Source organism: Gnatocerus cornutus, chromosome 2 (assembly GCF_029298725.1).
Source record: "Gnatocerus cornutus isolate USDA-ARS CGAHR chromosome 2, icGnaCorn1.1, whole genome shotgun sequence".
NCBI classification, from domain to species: domain Eukaryota; kingdom Metazoa; phylum Arthropoda; class Insecta; order Coleoptera; family Tenebrionidae; genus Gnatocerus; species Gnatocerus cornutus.
Window position 1 is genome coordinate 18,469,101 of NC_142234.1, and position 17,513 is coordinate 18,486,613.

Genomic DNA, 17,513 nt, shown 5'->3' on the forward strand with positions numbered 1-17,513 from the left:
CACCCCACACCATTTAAAATACCATTCTTTATTGTTAATGTCATCGTTTCGCATCCTTCATAACCACATTTATTTCCCTGGGTGCTCATATTTTTCTGGAACATACATTAGAACAGAAAGAAACGACCTGTCAAGAAGGTCCTGCTTTTCTGTTATTTTTACCCAAATGAAGTGATATTGGGACTTTGTTATGATGGGAAGGGTAAACTGAGCAAAGCAAACAATTCATCACGGTAATAGTTAGAAGTGAGGAAAACCTGTGTCTTCATAAAGTTGAATACTTCCACACGTAATCAATCTCAGTGCGCTAATTGTTACCAAAAGAAGCTTTTAGTTGGGACTTAATAGAAAAAATATAACTTCTTTGTTTCTCCAGGTTGAATCTAGTTTAGCTTTTAAACTAAATTCGTATAAGTTTTGAATGCGGTTTTTAGTGTTTTTGCGGGAGTCTATAATGGAGAAAGTTTATATACATCTACGTCCATTCATGCAAGATTTTCATTGCTAAGCTTCCTTAATTACATTACCAACCAGTGTTCTTTGTGTATCAGATTATTAAAGTTTTCAGCGTTGGAAAGTTCTTTTCATATTTAAATTCTTGAAAGACTTCTTTTCTATTGAGTAGGTAATAATATTTTAGTGGAAATTCTTGTGATGGCTGTGACTTACAGTACCAACTATTTATGAAATTGTTTTTTTGGTATGGAATTGAAAATTAGATTTTGAAAATTTAGAACGATGCAAAAATCAACAAAACATGATTTTTTTGCAAGAGATAATAACTTCTTTAACAATTTTTTAATAATTCTTTAACACCACAAGAGAGAGATCTGAGTCTTTATAAAAACGAAATTTTTATCAGTTTTCCTCAAATATCTTGACTTTTATTTATCTATAATCTCCTAAAAAACATTCTAAAAATCAAGAGGATTGTAAAGAAAACCAGAATTTAAAAGGTCCGAAAAATCGTTGAAAAAGAATTTACTGGGCCTCAACGATTTGTATAATTTCTAAATCTAAATAAAATTTGTAGGATCATTATACTGAATTTCAATATCTGACTAATTGGAAAACATCTAAAGAATTCACAGGATCCAAACGTTTAAAAGAGGATAAATCGATTATAAGAGAAACTAGTTGCATATGTTGCATATTTTTGCCTATAACCAGTTTTGTTTAAAGGAAATGTCGCGTAGTTTACAGATTTTTTTTTTCAATTTATCTTGTATTCAGATATGATTTAATTTTCTATGGAATGAAGCAAAGTAATAGAAACTAATTGTTAATTATTTATTTTACGTTTATGAGCATGATAATTTATTGTTTGTGCAAACAATGTTATATAAATAAGTATAATATTATAAATCAGTTTTAATGAATTAATTTAATGCCGGAGAACTTTCAACTAATTAGTCAAGGAATATGTGGATAGTATCCTGCCGTTTAATTTACCATTGAAGAGACATTTCATTACACTAACGAGAATTCTGCACTGAGAAGAAGCCCATTTTTCAACATTATTAAAAGACTTTTCGTTATTACTGTTTGATGTCTTAAAATTAAGTAAATATTGATGTATAGTGGAAATGATTTTTCTTGTTTTAAAAAATGTTGAGTTTGTCGTATTTCATATGATTTTCTGTACGTAATGCTCCGCGACAGCTGCAGCTGACAGGCCCGCAGTCCACAGTTTTTTTCTGAAAACTCAAAAGTAATATGATTTCCATTTTTCACTTACTGTCTACTTTGGTACAATCTTGCGAACACTGCAGCTAAATGTTTTGGTTTTTTTCCAGGCAAAGCTTCGCAGAATGGTAGAGGAACACTCTGCCAACTTAACCGCTCGGATAGATTCCGACTACCCCAGTTCTATCCCTCCCCCAGTCTCCAATTCTGCTTGTCCTTCTCAAGACTTGAAGCTGACCGATTCCTCTTCCGGCTCACCTATCGGTCAGGTGTCCGACGTAAACTTCGTGAAACCTCTGCTTGGCGCCGAAGAAAAAGAACCCGCCGCTTGTGATTTAGATGTTAAGTGTATATCGGAACTGAAAAAAGACGTTTACAAATCCTCCCGCCCGAATTCGATAGAGTCACGTCGAAGTAAATCCTTATGTAACACTAGTTCGGTAGAATCCAGCGACGACGTCAAGGGAAAGAAAGACGTCAAAAAGACCAAATCAAACCCAGTGAAATGCGAGGGTCCAAACTTAAACAGCAGCGAAACAACGAATGAAAAGAAAGAAATCGTGATGACGGTGGAAGAAAGCGCGAGTCCGGCGAAGGACAGGTCTTCGCCCGAAAATTCGAACGTCGAACGACAGGAATCGCCTAAACCCGGATGCAGCAACCAGCCGGAAATTGGTAATTCTTATTCAGATTTTTAATAAACTCGCGCTGAAAAAGGTGTCCAATTATTTTTGTATTCACTTCAGATTCGTCTTCGCCCCGTTCGCCGCGGAGTTCTGACGGAAATCGTGATGAACTAACCACGCTTTTACCTTCACCTTCGAGTTACCCGAAAGCAGCATCAGCGATTCGCAGATTGCGTCTAGAAAATGAAAGATTACAAGCGGAAGTAACAAGACTGAGACGCTTGGTGGTTTCGGGAGCGTCTTCCGTTTTAGCTGAAAAGAAAACTCCCACGGAAGGTAACGGGGACGCCAAAACGAACGTGCTCGAAATGGAATTGCAATTGGCCAAAGAAGCGTTAATCAGTGAGTTCCGCTTTGCTGTTCTAATCCGTGGAGAAATGCATTTAAACCGAGTGTTTTTAGCTCTTAAATCGGACAGGCGACGATTGAAAGCCGAGAAATTCGATCTCTTAGGTCAGATGAAACAGCTTTACGCCACTCTGGAAGACAAGGAGAAGGAATTGAGGGACTTTATCAGAAACTACGAACAAGTAAGTTAAAGACGAGTTAGCGCGATATCCGCACGCACTTCCGCGTCATTTTTCCACTTTCACGTATTTTGGTATTTTCCCATCTACCTCTCCAATTTGTTCCAGCGGGTTAGGGAGAACGAAACTTCTCTCCAACAGCTTTCAACGGAACGCGAAGAACGCGAGAGGGAGCGCTGGAGTTTATTGCGCCACGCGAGAGATGAAGCGGAGCGCAGTTTATCTTTAGCCGCACAACTTAACGCTAAAGAGTTACAACTTCAACAAGCACAAGAACAGTTGCAGGATGTGAGTTTTCTCGGGGAAACTTTCAGGTAATTTAAATGATTAATGTTTAGGCCCGAAGACAGTTGGCGTCAAGTGGATGTCTGTCAGACCAAGAATCTCTGGCCTCATTACCGCGCCATAGCATCAACGGAGGCGCTCTCACTCCTGGATCCGGGGGCTTGTTATCAGGACATCATGGTCTAGGCCTGCTGCCAGGTGACAGAGGCAGCTGCAGCGCAGATTCCGGTGTCAGAGTCAGCTCAGATAGGGAAAGCGGAGCGACGTCGGTTGCTGGAAACCTCTCCGATTCCACAACCGACGGAACGCCAACTATCACAGTTGAAGGGAGCAACGCTGAAGTGGACACGGTGTCAATTGTGTCTTCTGTTCCGCCGCCGCACATGTACCAAAGTGAGTGGGGTCGCGTCACTCAAATCTGTAGATGTAGAATTAACAACATTAACAGTAGATTTGAAGCATGTCACTAAATCTATCTTTACAGCAGTATCAACTAAAGACTGCAGTCCTACTTTATCGCCTCTTAACGCTAACACCTTCTCCAGATCTATAGATGCTGGGGCTCTGTCTCGGTAAGTGTTCATTCGAGCTAAGAAAGCACACGCTGCATTAACTTCCAATTGTATGAAAGTTCAACTAATTCCAGGTCCGTGGAACAATTAAGTTCGCCGCTTGATCCCGAGCCCTTGCCTGTGGGAAGGCGATTGAAGCATCCCCATGGACGCCCGGGCGGAGGACGCGGGGGCACGTGGGGCAGCATCTCCAGAGTCTTCGCCAGGTCGAGGCACCGCAACAAGACCAATTCTTTGCAGGAGAACTGTAATGTTAATATAACCGCACTGCCCCGGAAGTTAACGCACACTTCTTGGATTTCTTCAAGAAATTTTAGATCGAATGAAGCTTCAAAGAATTCTCAAATCCTTAGGGAATTTTTAGGGAATCGGGAAAGATCCTCAAGGAGGATTACTAGGAATATTATTACAAGTATTCAAAAACATTTCTAACGAAATCTCAAGGAAAAATTTGAAAGAATCTTAAAAAATCGCTGAATAGCTAAGGATTTTAAAGGGGCGAGAACCTGAGGAATCGCAAGGAACTCTAGAGAATCTTATGAATTCTAAAGAGTTCGAACTTTAAATTTGCTTGTTTCATCCCCATTTAGGGTCTCGTTTAAATATATCGAACCAAAAAGACATCCCGAGCAGAAATTGGAGTTTATGCCAGATTTTATCTTAAACTAAATGGCATATCGACGAAATGATGGCGGTAATCTCGATTTTATGTGCCCTACATATGCGCCGGGACTCGGATGTAAACCCAGTTTATATTTTTGATATTTCTTCCCTTTCACAGCTTAATAAAAGAAATGTTTGACCTCTATCTAATCAATAGAAGAGTGACTAATTGCAGTGTTGCGTTAACTTCCGGTGTGGTGTACTTTTTCCCCTTTTTATGTCTGAGATCTTTTAGGCGAGCACAATTTTGAGCCTTACCGAAGCTGGTCTCCCCTGACCGAAGAAGGTTACGCCGAAAAGTTACGACTCCTAAGGGAGGCAGCGTCGGTTCCGATGGAGCGATGGAGAGCACCCACAGTCCTTGCGTGGTTGGAAGTAGCTCTAGGAATGCCGCAATATGGAGCGAGATGTGCCGAGAACATCAAAAGCGGCAAGGCAAGTGTCAGTATTATCGAATTTACCCAAAATTTTGAAGACTGGTTTGGGTAAAAACGGTGATTGTATGATAAAATCTTATAGATTGGTCCTTTGCATGGTCAGGTGCTCTTAGAACTGAGCGATTTGGAATTGGAATGTGGATTGGGTATGACACATCCAATGCACCGGAAAAAATTGCGTTTAGCAATCGAGGAACATCGACAACCTGCTTTAGTTAGATATCCTTGTATTGCTCAACTGGGTCACACTTGGGTGGCGAGCGAATGGCTGCCCGATTTGGGATTATCTCAAGTAAGCTTCGGGGAATCCGGCGATTGTGTTGGGGTTTACTGTGTATATTTGCAGTATTCCGAGAGCTTCACGGCGAACATGGTGGATGCGAGAATGTTGGAACATCTCAGCAAAAAGGAATTAGAGAAATATTTAGGAGTCACTAGAAAATTCCATCAAGCGTCTATTGTTCACGGCATCCATCTGTTGCGCATAATGAAATACGACCGCCAGGTACTATCAAACAGTAATAAATTTCTTATAACTCGATGGTTCAAGGCACTGGCCGTACGAAGACACCAATGCGAGAACATCGACGCTGATCCCCTGGTCTGGACTAATCAAAGATTCATACGTTGGGCACGAAGTATTGATCTGACGGAATACGCCGATAACTTGAAGGGTACAAGTTGTGAAATTTGCAAGACGTTTGAAATTGTTTCTTTACTTTTGCAGACAGCGGCGTACACGGGGGATTAGTGGTTCTCGAGCCGTCTTTTAACGGTGACACAATGGCGACGGCCCTGGGAATCCCCGCTAGTAAAAATATTATAAGACGCCATTTAAACGCAGAGCTAGAAGCGTTGGTTTTACCAGCAAGGTACGTCATTTTCTGTCAAATGGAGGAACTCCAAGCAGAAGCTGCAAGAGTTATATCTAAACACGGCAGATAAACAATCATGTTCGATAATAATTATGATAAGTTTGCCTTTTTAGTCCAAGTGTTCAAAATTATTTAGACGTGGAACGACTTACTTGAATTTACTGTAGTCTAGATAATTTTGGCGCAATTACGACAATGATTGTGCATTTCGATTTGTGTTAAATTTAATCAAACTATTTGCCTTTATTGAATCCATAATCAAATTATAATATTTTGTTTATAATAGTTTAAAATAAAGGTTGTGAAATGTGGATTCTTTTGTGTGATGCCACAGGGGGACATTTTACACGAACATTCTATGTTATGTTGCTTATGCTTTGCACTGCCAATTTTCAATGTTAGAGCACAAGACAAGTTAGAACATTTATAGTTCAATGTCGAAATTCAGTGTTTTAATGTTACACAGTTCTTGCATGCCCTCTGATGTATGTTAGATTAGAAATTCAATTTGGTCGACGAGATTCACACCAGAGGCGGTTATTAACACTCCTTGGCCTAAAGGGGTAAAGTATCGATGATACCATCCTTACCCCCTCGATTTTCAGTTTTCATTTACCCGTTTAGACCGAACCGGAGTCTCACCACCTCCCTAAAATTCTGTTTTTAAACTAAATGTTCAACACGTTACTAATAAAAGCAGAGCTGATCCTCCCCGGTAACAGAACAAACCAACATAGAATGCTTGTGTTTCCCGCACTGCTTATTCATTGTTTTGATTTTGCACTGTTATGCTAGATCCACACTAGAGCACTATGTTCGAGTCAGAGCGAAATCGCGTGTTCTGGGAGGGTCCCTAGGCCGATCATTTTCCCGTTCCTGTGCAGGACTTGTAGGACCACCACCCGTGACGCGGGAGCAAATGAGTGCGGAATCACGTAGAGCCAGTTTGAGGGTAAGTACAACACACTTCCTAACCAGCATGCATCAACGCACTTGCAACGAAGAATTACAGAAAGCGGGTAAGTGCACTACACGCTTTTTAGTAGGAAAAGAGTTCTTTTTGAGTTGAGCGTGCTTGCAGGGCTCCCTGAGTCGAGCGTTTGGATTGACCAAAAGCAAATCGGAGCGAGAACGAGACAAGCAATCCCCAACTTCCAGTTCGGAAAGCTCTTCGGTCATCAGCCGCGTGAGTCCACCCCTGCATTATTTTAGATCGTCGAGATCGGGAGGAGAGTCGCCGATTTATGCAACGCCTTTCGCTCATTATAACGCTTACAACAGGAGGTCGGAAGAGTACGACAGTTATATGAATCGGAGGTCCATCGATGAGTACGAGATTACGAAAAGTGCGCAGAATATGAGCGCTGAGACTATTTCGAAAGGAGACAAAGGGAAAATTTTCAGTAATTTCATCGGAGGCAGTTTGCATCGCAAGAAGAAGCAGCATAGACGTGTTAGGAGCATTGGAGATATCGATGTGATCCACGTTGAACCCGTTTGATTCCATTACGAAGCCTTTACGCATTTTGCTCAATTTTGTTCGAAAAATATGTAATACGTTGTTGTTTCGACGTCATGTACATTCTCTGTAACCAAAGCTAACCAAAAATATAAAAATGTAAAATAGGGAATTAGATGTAGGCTAAGTTTAGCTTTATTACTAGTCATGACGAGGCACAAGCGAATTAAAGAATATTTTCTGATGTTGACTGACATGCTATGAAAATTGAAACAATAAATTAATTATTCAGTAAGATTAGCAGTTACGTAATAAATGTTGACAAAACGGTTTAGTTGTTATTACATTTGCAACAAGACTAAAACTAGGATAAATGTGTTATCTACGATTTTTATTTATTTATCGTTACCATGTATCCATATTGTGATTTCTGTGTATTTTGTTATGGTCAGGTATTGTGTGTATAGTGATTGTTTATTTAATATTTATTTTATTGTATCTATTTATTCTCAAAATAAAATTATTGAACTCAACAGAAAAAATGCTCAATAGCTCCAGTTTTCTTTGATTACATTCGGTACAGTTTTCTTATATCCGTTTTTTGTCCACGATTTTTACGTGACCGAAATGCACAATATGCATTTCGACTTTGTCCACTAAATTTTTGGATTCTTTGAGATTTCCTGTTTCGTACTGCCTAAAATTCATTTCTTATGCTCTTCTGTTTTGTAATTCCTTACAGTTTGTAAACACGTTAAAAAGAGTTATGGCCGATTGAATTATTGGGAAGTCGCTTGAGGGTCAAATTTTTGAAAGATTCGGTTTTCACCATCGTTTTTCTCGCGATTTTTTAGGCAAGAAATCGTTCTTAGATTTTCCATTTTTTTTGTTAAGGAACATGTTTTGAATTCATTTAGGTAATCCTTCAATTAATTAGTTGAGTTGAGCAAAGTTACACCACCGACAAATAATTAGATTTTTTGCAAAAAAAGTTGGATAATCAGTAATGAATCACTTAATAAGGTCCATCATTTATTAATTTAGTCGTGCTCGAATTTTCATTCAAGAAAGACGTGCAGAGAGAGGGTCGTTCGCTATTGCACTTTCTTGCACTTTTCTTCATAAATTTGGAACTCGGAACTTCAAAGCGGCGCCGAGATAATTTATTTCTTTTAAAAATAAAACAAGTCGTGTGAGTGGTGCCTGCTTTCTAGAGGGCGATGCAGTAATCTCCTTAAAATTAGAATTTACAAAATTGACTTATTTGCTTGACAATTTCGTCTAATTTTGGATTTCAATTTAAATTTATCATTACCACTTTGGCCCGATTTTGTATTTTTTCACCTTTTCTCCGTTAGACCACTCTTTCAATTTTAACATTTCTTCCCTAGTAATCAACAGATGGCGCAAGACCTGATAATAAAATCGATAACAGTAGAAAATGCAAGAATTTGAAAGAGCGAGTCTTTCAAACTTCTCTTATTTCAAGCTATTCCTCTAATGATTTCTTCCGATTTCAACTAAAATTCCAAAGCTGTTTTCACATTGGCACCCTTTTTTATCGTTTTCTGTCCTGAAGATAATGATCAGCAGTAGTGCAGGAAAGGAAAATTTTATTGCTTAGGACTGAACATGGGGGCAAAATCGAACAAAAACTACATTTCCAATGACTCCACCTATTCCGTGTTCGGTTTGGATTTAAGTGTGCCCCTGCAATAAATTTTCCTGTACGACAAAAATGATAGTGGCATCAAAATCGGTAATAAATTACGTTGTTTTCGCGTAAACAGGAAGGAAATACTTGTAAATTTAATGCGCAATTATCAAACTAATAAAATGAAAAATGCAAATACTGGAAATTTAATTAAATAAGTAGATAATTAAAATAGGCAAACAATGCTTTAGTTGTGCAGAATTTCAATGCAACGAGAAATGTTGTTAATGAAAATACGATCTGAAAATGTAATAACGGATAAAATCGTTTCAGTGGATCGTTTTCGTCAAAACTAAAAATATTTGCGTATTGAATTTATCGGCTCTGTATGTTTTTAATTTACAGATTACCGTTGGTAATTGCATCATTACCTTTTTTCCACATAAATGTTTGTGTTATCTTATTGATTAATAGATAAATAGAGATTTATGCAAGTGCTGAAAGTGTTGGTACTCCAAATTAAATAATATTTGTTTTTAATCGCACGTGTAAATTGTTGAATTTATATCTAAATTTAAATTCGCTGAACAGAAATAGACAATTCAGTGTACCTACCAAAGGAATGTTTAATTAGACATTCCAGCACAGTTGTGATATTCTTAACTTATTATTCGGATAATTTAAAAGAAAGAAAATATTTCGGCGAAATTTGGAGGAATTTTTAATTTATCTCATCAAAGAAACTTCAACGTGCCTAATCTCCCATTACCGGTGAAGCATCAATCATTGTTTAATAACACGACAATTACTCAATTAAACAAAAAATTGTTTTGATGGAAAAGTTCCTATCAGAGATGACATTATTTGTAAGCATGTTTATCAGTTACTGTCGCCATAACACCAATATCCAAAATTTTAGGAATCCAGATGTAGGCTCGTATATCATCCAGTTTTGATACGAACGTATATTTTCGTGCGTATGAAATAATATTTTCGAGGAAATTCATATTAACATCACCTGCGCTGTTTTGCTTTCAGAGCCCTTGACGTAACGAACGTATTTACGCATCAACCATTTTAAAAAGCAAATAGAAGAAACATCAGTCATCCAGTCAACGATTTCATCAATCATCGGTGTAATGTCTTACTTCAATTATTTTTTTAGCGAAGGCTTTTACCTATAAACACGTGTAAATATTTAAATAAATTTGTGATGTTTGTGGTGGCGTTATAAATCGAATTTTCCACGTTTTCTTTTGTAACACAGCCGTGACATTCTTTTCCAGTGTTCCCAATCTCATTCCCGGACCTACATAAATTCCTCTGTTCTTTGGTTTTGATGCTTGTAAAATTTTTCTGTTTATTCGGCAGTTAGACGTCGACATTTGGGGGGTTTATTTTCCTGCGAGCCGCGGCGTGTAGACAATGGCAAAAGGGTTCAGTCTTATTTGCGCTCGAATTCGAAGTGTTTACAACTCCTCCATGAATTAATTATGGCATTGAACGCAGAATTCAGGCTTAAAATTGTTACGTTTTCGCTTGATAGCGAACCCACCATTGAGCCTTTTCTTTTATTGCCGAAGCCCCGGAGTGTATTCAAAAGCTATTGATTCCGGTATTTCACTCACGTCATGTTTATGCTTCAACACTTCCTGCTTCAAACCTGCATGTACTAATTTAACAATTAAGAATCCTTCACCGCAAAATTAGGAAACTTGGAAGCTCTTTGTTCCAAACTTCTTCACTTTCGAGGTGACGGTTTTTGCAACTGACCTGTCGAATTCAATTATGCAGTTTGAACGAGTTCTTAAAGCGCCTAATATGCAAAGGAGTTTTTTGCGCGATAACTTTCAAAGTTGCTGTTATCAAATGGAGTCGACGTGGAAATTAACAGTGAACGTGCTCGACTTTGGTAAAATTGGGATTAGAACTACCAGGAAATGTTTGTTTTATGTAAAGGACAAAAACGATCAATGATATTTTTACAGGAGTTTATTGGTGGGATTATAACAGTATCGGAAAATTGTGAAAATTCAGCCCCGAATTTTTGGCGGTCTTTTCTATTTTCAGAAAATTATTACATATTGATTTGATTGATAAGCCGGAAGCTAAATTTAATAAACTCAAGGGATGTATCTTTTGGAAAGGTTTTTTTGCCAAAATAGAGGCGAAGCACTTACTCTGGATGACCAAATGAATAACTTTTCAAATTTTTTTTTGTTCTATTCTTTAATGTAAATTTCTATTCTGGTCTAGTATTTTTTTGTCAGATTTTTATTAAATACAAGGTACATTAAATTTACAAGAATAAATGTGTTTTCACCTCGTTTGTGACTTTCTTTTGAACATGAAACGAATTTTCTCAATTAAACTTCCTCATGGCTCGTCAGCTCCACTTTACACGAAACAGGAAAACCATGAAGACTTTTTAATAACTTGAATTATAACTTGTTATGCTAATTAAGTAGAATATTGCACTTTAATAAGTTAGTAATTTCGATCCATTCGAATTGCAGTAATTAGTTACAACAAAAAAGTTCTATTTATAAAATAAGTGGTGCAAATACCGTGATATCAAACAGTAAAAAATTATTATGTTTATCTATAATATCTTTAACCATCTAGTAATTAAAATAAATACGGCAATTCGTCGTTTGGTGTCATTAATTAACAACATACATATGTCGTTTTGTCTGTTTTGGAACTTTGGTGAAATGAAAACCCGTGTATTGCTGGACTTAATTATCCTTGTATGCACAATATTAATTCTGCAATACTAATGGTATAGGGATTATCTATTACGTTGAAATCTCCTGAAATTATTAACAACAGTAACTTATAATAGACTGGAGTTTAGCTTTTGTAGGATTAATGTCAAAAGTTTACACAGTCCCATTATGCGCCAAATAACTAAACTGTTCAAAGCTGCGTTGCGCCATTTTTTTATCTAATTATGCCTAAACTTCTTTTCCAGTAAACAGGTTATTGTTGCAAAAACTGTTTGATTGATCGCCGTACCCCAACCTTTAAAACACTCTCTAACAAGGGCAGGTAACGATATCAATCAAATGCAAATCAAATTACCACCGCTCAATCCTCTGCCAATAATACGGCCCATTACCCCTAAAAAATACAATCAATGCATGCGTGAAATTAAAAGCTTTGTCTTTGTTTTGTAAACAGGCGGAATGAGATTTTTATCTCAACTATGACTTAACGGACCAATTCAAACTGGTTGAAGTCTCGTTGTTTTAACAAAAAATTTCGTGCTTTCCAGCTTTTGTTAAAAGAAAACGGTCATTTAAGTACCAGTTGACTCGAACGTTATCTCCACCTGAGTGGACAGGAATAGGAAGAAATGGAATCCTCGACTAAATAAAAGTAAAGTTTTTTAATTTCGGTATTATAGAAATGACCCTCTGATCTGTTTGACACAGAGCGCCCTCGTTTCCAGTTTTATCATAAATCAAAATAAATTTAAATTGTACACACATTTTTATCCTTCTCGAAAAGCTCCAAAGTTTATTATTACGCGGGGGATTTACGCAATAATTTAATTAAGACGTCAATTTTGAAATATGTACTTATTATTCGATGTAAATTTTATCTGAATTCTGCTAAATTTCAAACCGTCACTTTTATTTTTAATGCATAAATTGTTTACGTCTTCTAGTTTTCTCCGACTTTATTTATAGCTACTTGAGAGAATGAGAGAACAACTAAAAGCTTAATCCATCATTAATTACAAACAGAAAATCTCGGATTAATAGAGCGTTTATTTACTCTATGCATAGAACCGACAACAAAGACAGTCTTAAATGATGTTTACGTTTTCTTCACGACCTATTTTCTATGTGTGAGCTCCCATTCCCATTACCATAATAAATATTTAGATAAGTTTTTATATTAATATAAAACGACTTTTATGGGAGCAATGACTCACACAGATCCTAATATACACGCAAATTGTTTGTTGTTTTGATGGTAATTTATGGTGAATCAATCGAAGACGAAAAGCCTTGAATGAGTCAACGTTCCCCTCTCAAAAATGTTTCCCAATTAAACGAAAAATGTCATTTGGGATTTGGCTCGTCCCAAAATGAAGGAAAAATTCATCAAAGAAATTATTGTACTTTTCCCTTAACAATTCATCTTTCATGAACATTCCTGCGCATCGCATTTAGCAATTTTTCCCAAGTTAGTAACATCTGATTGATCGCATAACTCAAATATTTCTCTTGGAGCTGTTAATTAATCCCAAGACGCCCACGGTTGCGTATAACATTACAAAGCGGCTATACGTTAGGCTGACTAATAAATATTCAATGTTGATAAAAGAAAGTTTGTTGGTTTTCGAAAAACGTTCATTTTCTGTTACTTGAAGATTATAAACTTTTGTTAAGTTGAATTTCATAGAAACGTGCGGTCTTGGAGGTCAAACTTAATTTAACTCTTTATACCTTTAAATTAAAGAAAGCACGTTCTAGCCAGTCTTCTAGTTCGGCAGTCACTAAATGGAACATTAATAATACTCTGCAATTGGCGTTTGAAAAGAACCCTTGAGTTAACATGAACTGTAAAATACTTCTGATACAATAAAATAAAGATCTTGTTCGATTTGATGGATTAAATTGAATGCTTTAACTTTGCATAGTGAATTAAACGAAGGTTGTCTCAGCCGTATAAAGATTAATCGTGTTATTTTTCGCCATGTTGCACAATGACCTTATAGAGATAAATGAGTATCACTATTCACCTTCCCTGTCGAGCGTTTCCAGAATACAATATGATTATCCCTGTTGTCATGGGCCTCCATTATTATCCTGCGTTCTCTCCATGAACTATTCGGTCCCCAAAAGCTGAGTTGGCAAACCTGCTATTCAAATTACTCTCTTATCGATCAACTGTAGTAAATCTCTCATTGAACCGATTGTTCATGCAAAGTTTATAAACAAGTATATTCGATTTACCGCCAATAAATTTCCAAAATAAATTCAAACAAGCCAACAACTTTGTTTCGAGAAAGTGAGATCGATAGTGTAACGAGGTCAACGCACAGAGTTATATCCTTCGTCCTTTTATGGACCATCACTGACAACATAAAGTGTTTATCTCAAGTTCATTCATTTCCGCGCTTATTTAATAAAGCAAACTTAATTTTATTTACTTGTTAAAGGATACTTTGTATAACCTTACGTGCAATCACAAGGGATTCGAAGGAGTTGGGTTCTAATCTTCATCCCAATGAGTTTCGTTTAATCATGGTCTCTTGTAACAAACAAATCTCTCATTTCCATTGAGCAAGGTGAGGATTAAGACGAAGAAATACGAAAGTGGTGAAGCGGAAGAATTATCTGCGGCTTCACAAGGTTGGAGAAGTTCCGCGGCCAAATGGTGCGAATTAAAATAATTCGATTTCGGGCTAGAACACAAAACGAGATATTCAGGGATTTAGATATTGCAGTTGGTATTAAAAATAACTAAAACGTTAATCTGTATTACTGTTTTCATTATTCATGCGAACATGACGGTGCTTCTGGTATTAAATAAATGTTTTATCTTATAAAAATTTCATGTCCGACCCGTTTAACTCTCCCTTGTCCGTGTAAATATTTCACTTTCAACCTTCGAAGCTTCAACGTTAATGAAAATGAGAGCGAATGTTGGACGCTAAAAGAATGAAAACAGATATTAATAGAGCAACCCTCAAGGTAGTACAAAGATTGGAAACGGGCAATCTAAACACTAAAAATCGACGGAATTATTATCATTGGAGGGACTCAGATTTCAGTTTTACCACCACCATAAAACCGGAATCAGATCCAGTCATTTTATTTTCTGTCGAACGATTCACTGGACAATGATTTTCAGGGAAATGTGCCAAGGGAATCACCTATCTGGAGGACTTTTGTCAGGATCTATCTCTAGTCTAGTGGAAGGGTACAATAATTATGGAGACAGATAACGGAATGTAAATAATAACTTCCAAGGGTAAATAAAGCATGGAATACAAAGAAGTGATACAACTTGTCAAGTTTTTCGTAAAGTCGTTCTATATTAAGCAATATTAAATGACAACTCTTGTGTGCAAATTGTGCCAAATTATGCAAATATGAAATTGTATAGCACGACATTGTAATAATAATAAATCACTTGAAACAAGGGAACGGAATTTGTTAAATTGCCAGTAATAGTTGTGACATGAATGTCAGCGGGCGAAATATTTCATTGGGTTTGAATTAAACATAAAAAATTCCGCAGACGAGTTTATATTTAGTCTAAAAAATCTGATAAATTGTTCATGTGAACACTTTTGAAAACTCGTATAAACTGTTTAACATATTTTGACAGAAAGTGCATCCCTTCCTGTAATATCACACCAAATATTTATAGTTGTGTAATATTTCTTAAGTATTAATAGCCTACACTTTGTTCCATATTAAAAAGATCGTATATTTCATTTATTTTGAATTCATGTCAAAAATAAAGTATCAATTCAATCTCCGCGGGCATTTTAGCGTACTTCTTTGTTGTTGAGGAGTTATTTAATCAAATCTGGATTTGTTTTGAAAGCGAAATTACGGAAGCAATTTTTGGTATTTATTGAATTAATTAATATTACAACTAAAATTGAGATACAAAAACAATTCAGTTAAAATTACAATGCTCCAGTAAACAATGAATTAAAAAAAATTGGATTTTAATAAAACAAATAATTAAATTTATCAGATAATCAGAAGTTCGTGCGCTTTTTGGAACTTCACAGACGCAAAAAGTAGACAGTAACTTCGTTATCGTTTAGCAGATGTTTCTCAATAGTTGAATATTACATTCTGAAAACTTTACCTTTCAAGAACAGTCATAATTCCACGACTTAACGGTTTAAATTTAAAGAGAATTTTTTTTCATCATTCCAACGCTCATCTGGCCTTTTCTAAAGTTCTGTAATTCCTTTGTGTTATAATTTTGTGATGAAAATGAAACGTCTTAAACTGAAATATTTATCAGTGACTTTGCTCCTCATTTTTGTAATTCACCACAATTCATAAGAGCGCACCTCCTCAAATTTTACTATCACAACTGCAGGTGAAAAGGCAAAAATTCTTTAAATCTGTTGTGTACTTTGCTCTATATTTTTAGCACAATCGTATTAAATCATGTACAATTTCTCAGCACTAATTCGTTAAATTAGGTATAAACAAATAAACACTCCAAATACATCGAAGCATGTCACCTCTAATTAACAGATTTTACCTGATAAGATAAAGCTCATATTGTCTAATAAAAATACAATTAGACCCATTTGATCCCCTTTGGTATCAAAACCAAAAACTCTCTTCCCTGCAATTTTTATCAAACAAATGCAAATATTATTCCAGAGGCCTTTTGTGACTGGTTGGATACCAGTCCAAATCCTCTTTTTTTAGGGAAATGAGAGTAATTGATGACAGATAAGACACCCTAATTTAGGCAATTCGTGCCACGTAAAAAGCGCGCAACGCAGCTGCTGTTAAAATTTGTCACAGGCGCAATAAATTTCATGTTGTGAAAAAAACGCTAACAAACTTTTAGTTGAATTATTTTGAGCATCTGCAGCTCCCATTTCCTGCAAATTGAATCGATTCACGTGCGGTGAAAGTTAGTTTAAACTAATGTGGAATGCAACTTTTCTTTATTCAATGTTTTCGATTTTAATGATCATAATTTCCACTTTGCGTTCGAGCTTCGACTAAAATCGATGAGAAGTTTGTTTGATAAAATCGTAACAAGAGTTCTGGAACATTTTTATCTGAGATTAATTGTGGTACACCTACGAGCGAGATTTGTTACAATACTAAGTTTGAAACTATCAGCTTCGTTGTGCACGATGAACAGCCTCAAACAAAGAAAAATTAAATATTGACTTTGCTAAAAGAGAGTTTCCCGGGGATATTTATTTATAGTAATTACGGAAGTGAGCTCGGACTGAACTCGGTATTAAACACTTAAATTTTATAATTAGGTAAGGCAGGGGTTAAAGTTAAGATGGGTTTGCGCCATCGTTTTTTGTTGCCAAAAATCTGGTCCAGATTTCATAAATTCAATTTACTTTAAATAAAATTTTTGGGGATCTCAAAACTGTCCTAATTTTTTTCGTACGGTAACAAATAACTGAATTAGATTGAAGTTTCGGAAACTGAATTTTAAGTTTCGCAATTTTTTCGTTCCGTATCTTCAAAACTACGACAGGTAGAAAAATTCGGTCTTCGCCATCGTTTTTTCGCGCTTTGGTTGCTAAGAATTCGTTCCCAAGTATCTGAAATGTGATGGTCGATTTTTGTGGGTAAATAAATTTCGATACAAACGATACAAATTTTTGAATTGTTGTTTTTTTACCGCCACTCGTAAACTATTTGACCTACCGATCTGAGTGAGATTCAGCTAGTTGGTAGATCTCGATCTGCTCTTTCGATTGATAGCTCAACGGTATAAACGTCATTTTTGTACTAAAAAAGTCGGTTAAAAATAACCCCAAAAAGACAAAGATTAATTCTTTTTTGACAACCTTCCTAACTACTTAACTACTACTACTAATCTGAGATCTGGTCAGGTGTCGAGCAGCTTCTTCAATTGATTTTCGATTGATATGTATGTAATATGAATTTTTAATATTATTTCTACCATGAAAA

At 36.3% G+C, this 17,513-nt stretch overlaps 1 protein-coding gene across 9 annotated transcripts in view; it reads left to right on the forward strand.

Annotated features, from left to right (window-relative positions):
- Positions 1 to 7,700, forward strand: part of Liprin-gamma (liprin protein kazrin) — a 32,761-nt gene extending 25,061 nt beyond the window's left edge. For 2 of the 9 annotated variants that reach the window (XM_088029232.1, XM_088029230.1), the window contains 14 exons: positions 1,797 to 2,361; positions 2,433 to 2,714; positions 2,775 to 2,902; positions 3,008 to 3,187; positions 3,238 to 3,577; positions 3,669 to 3,756; positions 3,816 to 4,003; positions 4,655 to 4,860; positions 4,939 to 5,148; positions 5,203 to 5,361; positions 5,407 to 5,530; positions 5,584 to 5,728; positions 6,527 to 6,683; positions 6,813 to 7,700. In XM_088029232.1, the coding sequence (XP_087885358.1) occupies positions 1,797 to 2,361; positions 2,433 to 2,714; positions 2,775 to 2,902; positions 3,008 to 3,187; positions 3,238 to 3,577; positions 3,669 to 3,756; positions 3,816 to 4,003; positions 4,655 to 4,860; positions 4,939 to 5,148; positions 5,203 to 5,361; positions 5,407 to 5,530; positions 5,584 to 5,728; positions 6,527 to 6,683; positions 6,813 to 7,232 (3,192 nt within the window). In that variant the 3' untranslated portion in view covers positions 7,233 to 7,700. The remainder of the gene's footprint in view (positions 1 to 1,796; positions 2,362 to 2,432; positions 2,715 to 2,774; positions 2,903 to 3,007; positions 3,188 to 3,237; positions 3,578 to 3,668; positions 3,757 to 3,815; positions 4,004 to 4,654; positions 4,861 to 4,938; positions 5,149 to 5,202; positions 5,362 to 5,406; positions 5,531 to 5,583; positions 5,729 to 6,526; positions 6,684 to 6,812) is intronic. The other 7 variants (XM_088029234.1, XM_088029233.1, XM_088029235.1 and 4 more) reach the window with 7 other exon arrangements.
- The last annotated feature ends 9,813 nt before the right edge of the window (positions 7,701 to 17,513 follow it).